Source organism: Rhinoderma darwinii, chromosome 1 (assembly GCF_050947455.1).
Source record: "Rhinoderma darwinii isolate aRhiDar2 chromosome 1, aRhiDar2.hap1, whole genome shotgun sequence".
Classification (NCBI taxonomy): Eukaryota; Metazoa; Chordata; class Amphibia; order Anura; family Rhinodermatidae; genus Rhinoderma; species Rhinoderma darwinii.
Window position 1 is genome coordinate 317,999,145 of NC_134687.1, and position 13,612 is coordinate 318,012,756.

General features: G+C 45.7%; 1 protein-coding gene and 1 non-coding gene across 2 annotated transcripts in view; one reads left to right on the forward strand and one right to left on the reverse strand.

Moving 5' to 3' along the window:
* The first annotated feature begins 3,836 nt into the window (after window positions 1-3,836).
* ZCCHC7 (zinc finger CCHC-type containing 7) overlaps window positions 3,837-13,612 on the forward strand; it is a 203,571-nt gene continuing 193,795 nt past the window's right edge. Inside the window, exons 1-2 of the mRNA XM_075825554.1 lie at window positions 3,837-3,942; window positions 11,805-12,469. Coding sequence (XP_075681669.1) covers window positions 3,860-3,942; window positions 11,805-12,469 — 748 coding nt within the window. The 5' untranslated portion in view covers window positions 3,837-3,859. The remainder of the gene's footprint in view (window positions 3,943-11,804; window positions 12,470-13,612) is intronic.
* Window positions 9,383-9,489, reverse strand: LOC142722577 (U6 spliceosomal RNA). Its single transcript, XR_012874872.1, has one exon. It is a non-coding gene; the product is annotated as a U6 spliceosomal RNA (small nuclear RNA).

A 13,612-nucleotide genomic window follows, 5' to 3' on the forward strand; every position in this document is an offset into this window, starting at 1 on the left:
CATCATCAACTCACATGATTTCCTGGACTATAAAAAGGCCTCTGCCCTTCTGATCCTTGCCTGAGCGTTGTTTGTCATATCATAGTTTGTCTAAGCAAATGGTCTCCTAGTGTTTTCCAGTTCCAGTGTTCCCTGTTCCTGTATCCCGTGCTATCCTGGTCAAGTGCCGTGCTGTGCTGTAGTCGTGTTATGCTGTATCTACGCCTGTCCTGCTGCTCCACAACTGAATTCTACCCGCTGCCTAGTCCCAGCCGAGCCTGCCTTGCTACTGTCCGAGCTGCCACAGGTACCTTATACGAACTGTGGACTGTGACCTCCGCCCTGTTGGCCAGCTGCCATACCGTCAAGGCTGTACGGCCCAGTGGGTCCACGAACCCAACGTGACAGCTTCTTACATTATACTGATAATGAGCAGTGCCCACTCTGAGATGACTCCAGTTTTGACCGTTTGTATAAACGGAGACCCCTATTAGACCATTTCAGTGCCCGGTTTGCCCAAGCATACACCCCTGAGAAGTGTATATCTGTTGATGAGTCCCTGGTACATTTTAAAGGGAGGCTTCAATTCCGGCAGTACCTGCCGAGTAAGAGGGCAAGGTATGGCGTGAAGATGTATAAGCTGTGCGAGAGTGCATCAGGGTATACGTACAAATTTAGGATATATGAAGGGAAGGACAGCAGTATTCAGCCCCCAGAATGCCCCCCCTTACTGGGAGTTAATGCAAAAATTGTGTGGGATTTGGTGCACCCACTGCTGGACCAGGGTCACCACCTCTACCTGGATAATTTTTATACCAGCGTCCCACTCTTCAAGTGCCACGCTTCCAGAAGTACTGTGGCATGCGGCACTGCTAGAAGAAATCTGAGAGGCCTCCCTAAGACTCAGAAGGGGTGAGAGCAGGGCACATTCTAGAAGCAACATATTGTGTGTCAAGTACAAGGACAAGAGAGATGTCCTTGTATTGACAACAATACATGGCCACACCAGTACCCATGTACCTGTACGAGGTACCAGTACAGAGACCCCCAAACCATACTGCATCCTGGACTACAATAGGTACATGGGAGGGGTGGACTTGTCAGATCAAGTCCTGAAGCCCTACAATGCCATGCGGAAATCGAGGGTGTGGTATAAGAAACTGGCCGTGCACATCATACAGATGTCATTGTACAATGCGTAGAAGCTACGTCGATGTGCAGGCCAGAGTGGAACTTTCCTGGAATTTCAAGAGGTGGTTATCAAGAACCTAATCTTTAGGGACCAAGAAGGGGGGGCACCCAGTACTTCTGGAAGCGGGGCCACATGCATCGTACCAGGGCAGCACTTTCCAGGAGAAGTTCTCCAAACTGGCTAGAAGGGAAAAAGTCAAAAGAGGTGCAAAGTCTGCTATAAGAGGTGGATAAGGGAGGACACAATATATTAATGTGAAACGTGTCCCGAAAAATCCTAGCGTCGTACATAACTATGATGCTAGGAGCCCGGCTCCCTGTAGTGTGTTCGGTCCGGGACTTGCGGCCGAAATACGTTCCATCCTTTACGGATGTAATGTGCTCGTGTGAATCCAGCCATACTGTGCTTGATTGGCCAGCAAACTCGCCTGACATAAACCCCATAGAGAATCTATGGGGTATTATCAAGAGGAAGATGAGACACCAGACCCAACAATGCAGACGAGCTGAAGGCCGATATCAAAGCAACCTGGGCTTCCATAACACCTCAGCAGTGCCACAGGCTGATCACTACATGCCACGCCGCATTGATAACACCTCAGCAGTGCCACAGGCTGATCGCCTCCATGCCACGCCGCATTGATAACACCTCAGCAGTGCCACAGGCTGATCCCCTCCATGCCACGCCGCATTGATAACACCTCAGCAGTGCCACAGGCTGATCACCTCCATGCCACGCCGCATTGATAACACCTCAGCAGTGCCACAGGCTGATCGCCTCCATGCCACGCCGCATTGATAACACCTAAGCAGTGCCACAGGCTTATCGCCTCCATGCCACGTCGCATTGATAACACCTCAGCAGTGCTACAGGCTGATCGCCTTCATGCCACGCCGCATTGATAACACCTCAGCAGTGCTACAGGCTGATCACTCCATGCCACGCCGCATTGATAACACCTCAGCAGTGCCACAGGCTGATCGCCTCCATGCCACGCCGCATTGATAACACCTCAGCAGTGCCACAGGCTGATCGCCTCCATGCCACGTCGCATTGATAACACCTCAGCAGTGCTACAGGCTGATCACTCCATGCCACGCCGCATTGATAACACCTCAGCAGTGCCACAGGCTGATCGCCTCCATGCCACGCCGCATTGATAACACCTCAGCAGTGCCACAGGCTGATCGCCTCCATACCACGCCGCATTGATAACACCTCAGCAGTGCCACAGGCTGATCGCCTCCATACCACGCCGCATTGATAACACCTCAGCAGTGCCACAGGCTGATCGCCTCCATGCCACGTCGCATTGATAACACCTCAGCAGTGCTACAGGCTGATCACTCCATGCCACGCCGCATTGATAACACCTCAGCAGTGCCACAGGCTGATCGCCTCCATGCCACGCCGCATTGATAACACCTCAGCAGTGCCACAGGCTGATCGCCTCCATACCACGCCGCATTGATAACACCTCAGCAGTGCCACAGGCTGATCGCCTCCATACCACGCCGCATTGATAACACCTCAGCAGTGCCACAGGCTGATCACTACATGCCACGACGCATTGATAACACCTTGGCAGTGCCACAGGCTTATCGCATCCATGCCACGTCGCATTGATAATACCTCAGCAGTGCTACAGGCTGATCGCCTCCATGCCACGCCGCATTGATAACACCTCAGCAGTGCCACAGGCTGATCACCTCCATGCCACGCCGCATTGATAACACCTCAGCAGTACCACAGGCTCATCGCCTCCATGCCACGCCGCATTGATAACAGCTCAGCAGTGCCACAGGCTGATTGCCTCCATGCCACGTCGCATTGATAACACCTTAGCAGTGCCACAGGCTGATCACTCCATGCCACGCCGCATTGATAATACCTCAGCAGTGCCACAGGCTGATCGCCTCCATGCCACACCGCATTGATTCAGTAATTCATGCAAAGGAGCCCCGACCGAGTATTGAGGGCATATACTGTACATCTCAGTAGTTCAACATTTTTTTTTTTTAAATTGGGCTTATATATTCACATTTTCTGAGACACTAAATCTTGGGTTTTCATTAACGGTTAGCCATAATCATCAACATTAAAAGAAAAACATGCTGGAAATAGATCACTGTGTGTAATGAATCTACATAATGTATGAGTTTCACATTGTGAATTTAATGACATAAATAAATTAACTTTTTACTAATATTCTAATTCATTGAGAAGCCAGGACTAGTACTTGAACCCTCATACACATCCCCTCATTCAGGAAATCCACACCACCACACTAGTCTCCTCATACAGAACAATTCTTGCAACACCTGTCTGCTCCATTCTCATACCATTCCCCATAAGGTCCAGCCTCTACATTTGTCCCCTCTTCCAGAATGTCTCCACAGGCAATACAATATTGTGAAGCCCCCACCATCAGTAGAACACACACATGCTCTCATACAGAGCCCCCCTCCACCATGTACATAATACTGCTGTAACATCTTTGCATAGTTTCTTATTCCCTCTACAGGTCTGCATAAAAACTAGCCCCGTCCCATTTTCTTGGTCACATGACCTTGCTCAAACTGCCGCTGTGAAAATCTATCCTGCGATCCTGAAAGCGGAACTACAGAACAGACATGTTGTTTCCAGTGGGCCCTTCTGGTTGCAACACTGGTTCCCACGTGCAGCAGGATGTATTTTTGTTTCCCCTCGGAACTTCCTGTCAGTAACACCAGCCTACATGTGCAGCAAGGAATTAGGAGATCAGCTGTCAGGTAACATTTGTGAAGTAGAATATGAAATGTATGGAGGCTGTGACAGGATAAAAGCGGGGAGCGCAATAACGGGGTGACCGCTCTCTGTGTGCTGCCAGAGTGTTCCGTAACCTGTGTCTTTAGCCCTTGTGAAACTACAAGTCCCAGCATGCCCCGGTGTTATCCGCTGTTTGTCTTTTTTATGTACATGGTGTATTTCTCATGTTTGGTCTCCGTGTCTATCAGGATCTTCTATTTAGTGGTCTAGCCGGCGTTTTACATTGTGCATAAGAAACTTTAATTTCACTCCTTTTTTCATGCCCTGTGATTTGGAAATTTCTACCCTGCTTCCCCAACCTTCAGAGAATAGGTATAAGGTTGGTATATACTTGTGACTGGACAATAAAAATAAATAAATCTGTACTTCTCCAGAGGAGGCTTTCACTGTTACAGACCCCATCCCCCCCCCCCCCCCCAAAAAAAAAAAAGGCAGACATTTTTTATTTTTCAGCTGTATGAGGGATTGTTTTTTTTTTTTTTGCAGGTCTTAGCCATTATTCACGCGACAGGGTGTGACGGCCGTTCATAAATCGGCCGTCACCTGGCTGCAGTAGGAACAATAGACCCCTAATGGGGCTATTCACACGACCGATTTTTTTTGACGGCCCGGGAAAACTGGCTGTCAAAAAATGGGACGTGCCCTATTTTCGGCCGTTTGCCCGGCTCCCATAGAAGTCTATGGGGCTGGGTAATACACTGCCATCACCGGAATGTGTCCCGAGTGATGGCCATGTATTCAGTCGCTCGTGCTCTCTCTCTCCTCCTCCTCACAGTGCAGAGTGCATGTGAGGAGGAGGAGGGTCTTTTTTTGCTCCCTGTAGGAGTCGGAATCCCCAATCCCCGGCCGGGGATTGGGTATTCAGCTACAGGAGAAGTGAGTGACTACACTGTCCATATATGGACACAGCGATGTCACTCACTTCTGCAGCGGAATCCCCGACTCTATGGCTGGGGATTCCGCTACAGGAGAAGTGAGTGACTACACTGTCCATATATGAACACAGCGATGTCACTCACTTCTGCAGCGGAATCCCCGACCTGTGGCAGGGAATTCCTCTCCAGGAGAAGTGAGTGACTACACTGTCCATATATGGACACAGCGATGTCACTCACTTCTGCAGCGGAATCCCCGACTCTATGGCCGGGGATTCCGCTACAGGAGAAGTGAGTGACTACACTGTCCATATATGGACACAGCGATGTCACTCACTTCTGCAGCGGAATCCCCGACTCTATGGCCGGGGATTCCGCTACAGGAGAAGTGAGTGACTACACTGTCCATATATGGACACAGCGATGTCACTCACTTCTGCAGCGGAATCCCCAACTCTATGGCCGGGGATTCTGCTACAGGAGAAGTGAGTGACTACACTGTCCATATATGGACACAGTGACGTCACTCACTTCTGAAGCGGAATTCCTGACCTGTGGCAGGGAATTTCTCTCCAGGAGAAGTCAGTGACTACACTGTCCATATATGGACATTGAAGTCAGTGACTTCTCCTAGAATGTGGGGGGGGGCTGGGTGGCATCACCTGCAGGGGGCTGGGTGGCATCACCTGCAGGGGGCTGGGTGGCATCACCTGCAGGGGGCTGGGTGGCATCACCTGCAGGGGGCTGGGTGGCATCACCTGCAGGGGGCTGGGTGGCATTACCTGCAGGGGGCTGTGGCATTATCTACAGAGAGCTGTGTGTGGCAACAAATTTAAATGAAATTCATCCGATTTTAAAACGGACAGGCAAAAAAACGGATGCAAAACGGGTCAAAATCGACCGTTAAAAACGGCAACACGGCCTGGAATCGGAATGGCTGCAAACCGGCCCGGGAAAAACGGCCGATTTTATCGGCCGAAACTCGGACCCTGTCGTGTGAATGAGGCGTTAGTTTTAGGTTTTAATGGCACCATTTTTTTGTACCACATAATGTACTGGGAAACGGTAAAATAAAATTCTTGTGAGGTGGAATTAGAAAAAAACCCCAGTGATTCCACCATTGTATTTGGGTTTCAATTTTATGGGTTTCACCAAGCGTAAAAAACCATACTTTAGCTTTATTCTAGGGTCAATACGATTACTGCGATACCAAATTTTATATATATAAAGTACTTTTATTACAAAAATAAAAGAATTTGTTATAAAAATTTTGTTCCGTGCTGCCACATTTTGAGAACTTTTTTTTGTTTTTAAGTCGGAGTGGTGTGAGTAGGGATGCATCGAAACTTCGATACTGTTTCAATACCATGCACCCTCAAACGGTTCGATACCATTAGTTTGTGTATTTCGATACTAAGCTGTGCGGCCGCCCAGCTAAGCATTGTAACGCATGAATGTAGTTAGAGCGGGTCTGCGGGTGTGTGATAGTCATTGCCCCGCTCCTGACAAGTGCGTGCGTGGTCAACATGATGTTCTGCGGCCACCGCTGCACTAATGAGAGCCGGCACTGAAGACAGAACATGGCGGGCGCACTGCAAGACACCACTGTTCTTTGTTCAGTGCCTGAACCGCCGCTCATTAGTGGAGCGCTGGCCGCATCACCTCATGCTCATCGTGCGCGCGCACTTGTTGTCAGGAGTGGGGCAATGACTGTATTACACAGCCGCAGTCCTGCTGTAACGGTGGAGATCAGAGAAACCTCTCATCTCCGTCGCTGTTCCCTTGAATGCTGCGATCAAAGCTGACTGCAGCATTCAAGGGGTAAATCAGAAGGGGGGTGCCCCTTTGGATCGCGTCTCAGGGAATCCCTGTGACGGATCGAGGGCCATACCATATATGGGCAGACAGCCCAGGCTCCATACAAGGACCCCAGGGCTGTCTGACGATATTTTCTGTTAGGACATACCTCAATATGCCCTAACAACTGCCTGTGTACTATCAGTACACAGGCTAATGTACTGGCATATAGATATATGCCAGTACATTAAAGTCTAAAAATAAAAAAGTAAAATAAAATATAAAGTAGTGTTAAATAAAAAAACAAAACTTTTTTTTACAATAAACATTAAAATAAGTCTCAATACACAAAATATACACATATTCGGTATCGTCGCGACCGTAATAAATTGAGAGCGTTATTTATGTTCTATAAATGAAAATAAATAAAATAAAATCTGCTTTCTTTCACTTATTAATGTGAGGCACGAGGTGTTATGAATTTTGAACCTCCATGTGCCTCTCATTAATAGTAATTAACCCCATCATGTACCTCACACATTAACCCAATGTTGTCCATTATGATTGAGGAACATGATAGGGTTAATTACTATTAATTTGAGGCACATATAGGTTCAAAATTAATAATACCACGTGCCTCACATCAGAGAATGGAAGAACTTTTTTAATTTTTTTTTTATTGTTGGCAAAAGTATCGTTTTGGTAGCGAGTATCTGTATCACAGTTCAAATTCTGGTATCATGACAACCCTAGGTGCATGCACACGACCGTATTTTTGTCCACCCGTAAATACTGGCGTAGATACGGGTCCTTGGTCACCAGTATTCCACCCGTATTAACGGGCACGTTTTCGCTGCAATATTGCACTGCAGTAATCGGCTGCCCCTTCTCTCTATCAGTGCAGGATAGAGAGAAGGGACAGCCCTTTCCGTAATAAAAGTAAAATAAATTCATACTTACCCGGCCGTTGTCTTGGTGACGCGTCCCTCTCTTGACATCCAGTCCAACCTCCCTGGATTACGTGGCAGTCCATGTGATTGGCTGCAGCGGTCACATGGGCTGAAACGTCATCCCAGGAGGCCGGACTGGAGGATGAAGCAGGGAGTTCTGGGTAAGTATGAATGTCTTTTTTTTTTTTTTTACACTGGTTGCTCTATATTGTGATCGGAAGTCACTGTCGAGGGTGCTGAAAGAGTTACTGCTGATCGGTTAACTCTTTCAGCACCCTGGACAGTGACTATTTACTGACGTCGCCTAGCAACGCTCCCGTAATTACGGGAGCCCCATAGACTTCTATGGGCCTGCCCGTGCCGTAATTACGGCCTGAAATAGGACATGTTCTATATTTTTCAACGGCACGGGCACCTTCAAAAAAGCATACGGGGAGGTACCCGTGGCCAATAGAAGTCCATGGGCCCATAAAAATGTGCCGTACTTACGGCCTGTAATTCCGGGCGTTCGTGTGCATGGGGCCTGAGGGCTTGTTTTTTTTTTTTTTTTTTTTTTTGCAGGGTGAACTAGTTTTTATTAGTACCATGTTTCAGTACTCCATTATTTTTTTTTTTTTTTAAAACAAATTTTTATTGATTTTCAAAACTCTGTTTCTGTTTACAAGATGAAGTAAAGCGAAAGTGGTACATGAGGAAAGGCAATTCACATTCATGACATTGTACAGAATTACAATAAACATATTGTTACATATCAATCTCAGTATTGATGATGTACCCTTATTTTGTTGCATAGAACCCTATAACAAGTTAACTAATTAAACATAACCCCCACCCTCCTAAACTCAAGGACTCATAGTTTTTCTTTCAATCACGATGAGAAACAATCCGATCTAATTTTCTATATCCGGTATTACCACTAAGTGTTATATACCTCTTCTCCTTTTGTAACCGATACTTAATAAGTGCAAGCGTACCAGCAATGTCTCTGGTCAAGTACCATGACTTGTAATGGAAAGGAGCCATCCACTCCGTAATTTTTCGTTTTGTTGGTAATGTTTACCAACAAAGATTTTCTATTTCTGGAAAAACTTTGAGGCTTTAGCTTCTGCAGTATGTTCTATGTCCAGCTTATCCATAAGTATACGTTTTTTTTATTGGATTTGTGTTCCATTAGAGTTCGGTAAGTGTAGGAATGTGAGACTTGAGCCAATAAGCAACGTTTAGCTATCAACGAAAACACGTGAAGGGCTTGCGGTGAACATGTAGAGTCAGGGAAAATGTGAACTAAAAGGGGTAACGGATCCATGGGAAGAGATATCCCCCAAGTTTCCACTATAAACTTTAATATGTCTGTTCAGTATGGGGCAAGTTTGGGACAGTGCCATAATCCGTTAAGAAGGTCTGTTTTGGGGGTGTTGCACCTTGGGCAAGCGACCAATCTATCTGATGTGTTATCCCCCATGCACACGACCGTGCCCGCAATCACGGCCGGCCGGCCGCTGACTGACTGCCGCATTTTCGGGCCGTGCTCCCATACAAAGTATGGGAGCACGGGCCGCAAAATGCGAAAGAACGGACATGTTTTTTACGGTCGTGTGCATGGGGCCTTTGAGTGTGGAGGTATATTAAAACGTAAATGGCTCTATGAAGAAATTTGAAATGAGTTTCCCTCCATTGCTCATTTATGACTGCCTTTCTCACCCTTATCCATCCCTCTAGAAGTTGTTGTCAGGTCCGGGACTGGGAACTCTCTGTTCCAAGCCTTAAACATTAATGAAGATAAAATTATGGAACTATTCACGAATTTGCGTGTAATCCTTGTGCAGGGGCCATACTAATTTTCTCTGTATCGTTCCAATTTTAGTATATATGCTGCCGAAGAGAGTACCCCATGACTTTTTGATTGCTTTGTATTCTATTTTACTTGAGAGGTAAAGTGACAAAAAACAAACAAACAGGGAATCGGAGGTATTTTTTTTATGGCGTTTACCGTGCGGGATTAGTAATGTTATATTGTTATAGTTCGAAATGTTACGGACTTGCCAATATCATCATGCTGTTGCCAGGTCCCAATTTATTTTATTATGCACTAATTTTGCCATAGACTGCAATATTGTGATATTGCAGTCTATGGCATAAGCGATCCAATGATCGCAGGTTCAAGCCCCTCAGGGGTGCTAAATCAAAGTAAAAAAATATAAAAATTCAAATCACCCCTCTTTCCCTAGATCACATATAAACAAACACATTCGGTATTTCCGCATCCAAAAATTCCTGAACTATAAATATATTTATCCATTACGGTGAGCGTTGTAGCGGGTAAAATGGCCGAATCACTGTTTTTTTGCCACTTTAACCCTACAAAAAATGTGATGGTAGTGCCTGACGTTACCCCAAATGGTATTAATAAAAACTACATCTTTCTACGTACAAAAAGACACCTTACACGGCTCTGTACACAGAAATATAAAAAAGTTACGGGGGTTACAATATGGCGAAACGTTTATTTTTCTTTAAAGGTACTAAAGCGTAACAAAAACTATATAAATTTGCTATCACCGTGATCATACTGACCCGCAGAATAAAGGTAATGTGTCGTTTTCACTGTACAGCAAATACCGTGAAAACTAAACCCATAAGAAAACTGCGTACCTGCTGTTTTTTTCCAAATGCACCCCATTCTGAGTTTTTTTTTTTTTTTTTTACAGCTTCCCAGTACATCACACGTAATATTAAATAGGCCATTAGAAAGTACAACTTTTCCCATAAAAATGAAGCCCTCCTATGGCTCGGTCAATGAAAAATATAAGAGTTATCACTTATTGAAGGCGGGAAGGAAAAAACGAAAGCATAAAGACGAAAATTTGTCTGGTCCTGAAAGGGTTAAGGTGCCAATCGCATAGTTATGTGTAGTGCACCATACTGGGTCACAGCCTGTTAGTTACGCCCCCATGCTATTAGATCAGGTAGGTTGCCCAGCACCTTGTAAGTGTACCACACTAAGAACTAGCGCAGGTTGCAAGCTTGTGTATTTTGGCCAAAATATCAACGAATATCTTTAGGCTGGGTTCACACGACCTATTTTCAGGCGTAGACGAGGCGTATTATGCCTAGATTTACGCCTGAAAATACGGCTCCAATACGTCGGCAATCATCTGCCCATTCATTTGAATGGGTTTGCCGATGTACTGTGCCGACGACCTGTCATTTACGCGTCGCTGTCAAAAGACGACGCGTAAAATGACTGCCTCAGCAAAGAAGTGCAGGGCACTTCTTGGGACGTAATTTGAGCCGTTTTTCATTGACTCGAATGAAGAACAACTCCAAATTACGGGCGTCAAAGACGCCTTGCAAAATGCGAGGACGAGCAACTACGTCTGAAATGACGGAGCTGTTTTCTCCTGAAAACCGCTCCGTAATTTCAGACGTAATGGTCGTTATCGTGTGCACATACCCTTATGTTTGTCGTTTTAGCAGAATGCATTCTGGCCTTGTGATGTATCTAGGTGTGTTTAGCACAACTCCTTTTAGGACCATCCTATTTTGGGTCGTCAGGACGAAGCATCCTTTTTTTTTTTTTTTTTAAATCGTAGCATTGTTCAGCATGCAAAATAAAATACATGTTACCTCTATTTCTGGTCACACAGTGCAGATTTGCAGCAGAATTTACAGATTGCATTTTAAGCCAAAACCAGAATTGGATGCAGGAGAACAGTCCTTTATATAGTCCTTCCTGGTTTGGGCTTAAAAAATACATGCAAAATCTGCAGGCCTAAAACTGACAGACAATCTATTAGGCTGTGCCTTTGGCACAGACAAGGCAGGCTTGATTGCCTTTGTAACCAGGTCGCAGGTGTGTCAATGGGGAAACGAGGACTTCTCTCCCTCTGTTAAACTCCTTAGATGCCGCAGTCGCTATTAACCTTGGCTCCTAAGGAGTTAAACGGCCGGGATCTACGTTCTCTCCGGTCTTGACCGTTGCAGTTGACTGTCGGCTGTGCAGTACAGCCGACACTGGCTGCTGCTGACGCGGGCACCACCATTACTGCGGCATAACTGTACGGTGCTGTGACAGGAAGCAGTCAAAGTCCTGTTATTTAGAATGAAGTGCCAGTGTTGTCCTTTTCTATAAATTAGATGAATGTTCTTTTAATAAAGCTATCTTGTTATTGGCTTACATTTCTATTGTTGAATTTACTACAGAACCTTCTTTACTATGTTTAATGATGAAGATGACCTGGCTGCTTATGAAGATGAACTATACCGTGAAGAGTCCTCCAGTAATGAGAGCGTTGACAGCGAAGTAGAGTCCTACCTTTATAGCCAGGTGCACTATTCCCAAAATCTCAGTGAGGACAATCTAGATGATCAGAGGAAAGAGGAAGATGTTGCAGAAAAGGTGGAAGTCTTGAAGACCATCTGCCATGAAAAAAAGTCTGTGATTGTAATCTCTGACAGTGATGACATAAGGGTTTCGGACTCTTCTGCAGTGGTCATCTTTTCTGATAGTTTGGAAGAAGACAGTGTGTACAGTTCCAAGATTAAGGGAAAAGTATTGCCAGCAATACAGCGACCAGAGAACCAATCAACTTCTAAAGCCTCATCTGGAGGGGAAAAGTGGTCTAAACATCAAGGGGCAAAGTCTCCAAACTCTGGCAAAAGTTACAAAGGTGGGATTGTCAATGAAGTGCTTGTAATCCGAGGAAGTTCAGAGGAGGAAGATGTGGAGGTCAATGAAGAAGTGATTCTAACATCCGATAGCGACCAAAGTGATGTGGAAAGTTGGATGTTGTTGGGGAAAGCAAGAGAGGATGGAGATGCTAGCATTCGGCTGAATCTTCAGGGTTATAGAGGTGCTCCCAGTGAAGGTTTGTGAACTTTCCAAAATGTACTTAATGCCTCAGACGCTTCTTAATCTGACTGTATCAATAATTAACAACCAGAAAATACAATTATTAAGGGCTATTCCAACAAGACAAGGGTATGACATATTCATATCTGATCGGTGGAACTCCCACCTTTTGAGACACCCCCCCCCCCCCCCCCACATCTTGGGAAAACCGGGGTCCCAAGACTCTTGCGCTGTTGAAGCTGACTGGCGACCAGTGCAGGGAGGAGGAGAAGGAAAAGCTGGCCACCGCTTTCTCCATTGTAATTTTACGGGTGTGATGGACAGAGCTGTGGTCCGCTATTCTCTTGATTTGTGCATCTGCTGGCTGGCTTCTACAGTTAGGTGTCATGGGACACCCGTTCTCCTGATTAGTGGAGCTCCCTGAGGTAGGGCCCCACCTATCAGAAAATTATGAAATATCAATTGCAATATTCCTTTAACACTATGTCCATGTTACAAAAATGATGTAGAAGTCTGATTTTTATACTTCCGAGTACGTTTCCCTCAGCCATTACTGTTTAAATGGTTCCTTTCCAATGCTTAGTCAGCTATCACAAGCCAAGGTATATGTGCAGCAATACAGATACACTATATTTACAACACTGTGTACTATTTTTCACTATCAAAATCATTCTGATCATTGTAAATATCTTGTAATGCATAGAATGAATCTGTAATAAAAAAAGAAGGGGGGGGGGGGCGCTTCCTTGGATAAGATTTCTGGATAGTATTGGAATAAAGGATGAAAAGGTAATCAGGTGCTCGTCTTGCTCTGTTGTGTAACGACACAACAGCTTTAAAGGGTTTTCCCATGAGAGACCTTTATAACATATCCACAGGATATGTCATAAATATCAGATAGATGCGGGTCCCACCTCTGGGACCTCCACCTATCTCTAGAACGTGCCCCCTAAATAGAACTAAATGGTAGTTACAGAAACAGCGTATTTTGCATTCTACGCTGTTTCCATAACTGCCGTTCACTACTATGGGAGCTACGGAAACGGCGTAGCTCAGCGAGTTACGCCGTTTTCTTCACCGTCGGGAATCGCGCGCTTCAGCCGGAACACCGAGCGGTAGAAGTGATAGGTGCACGTCACAGAGGTGGGACCGGCATCTA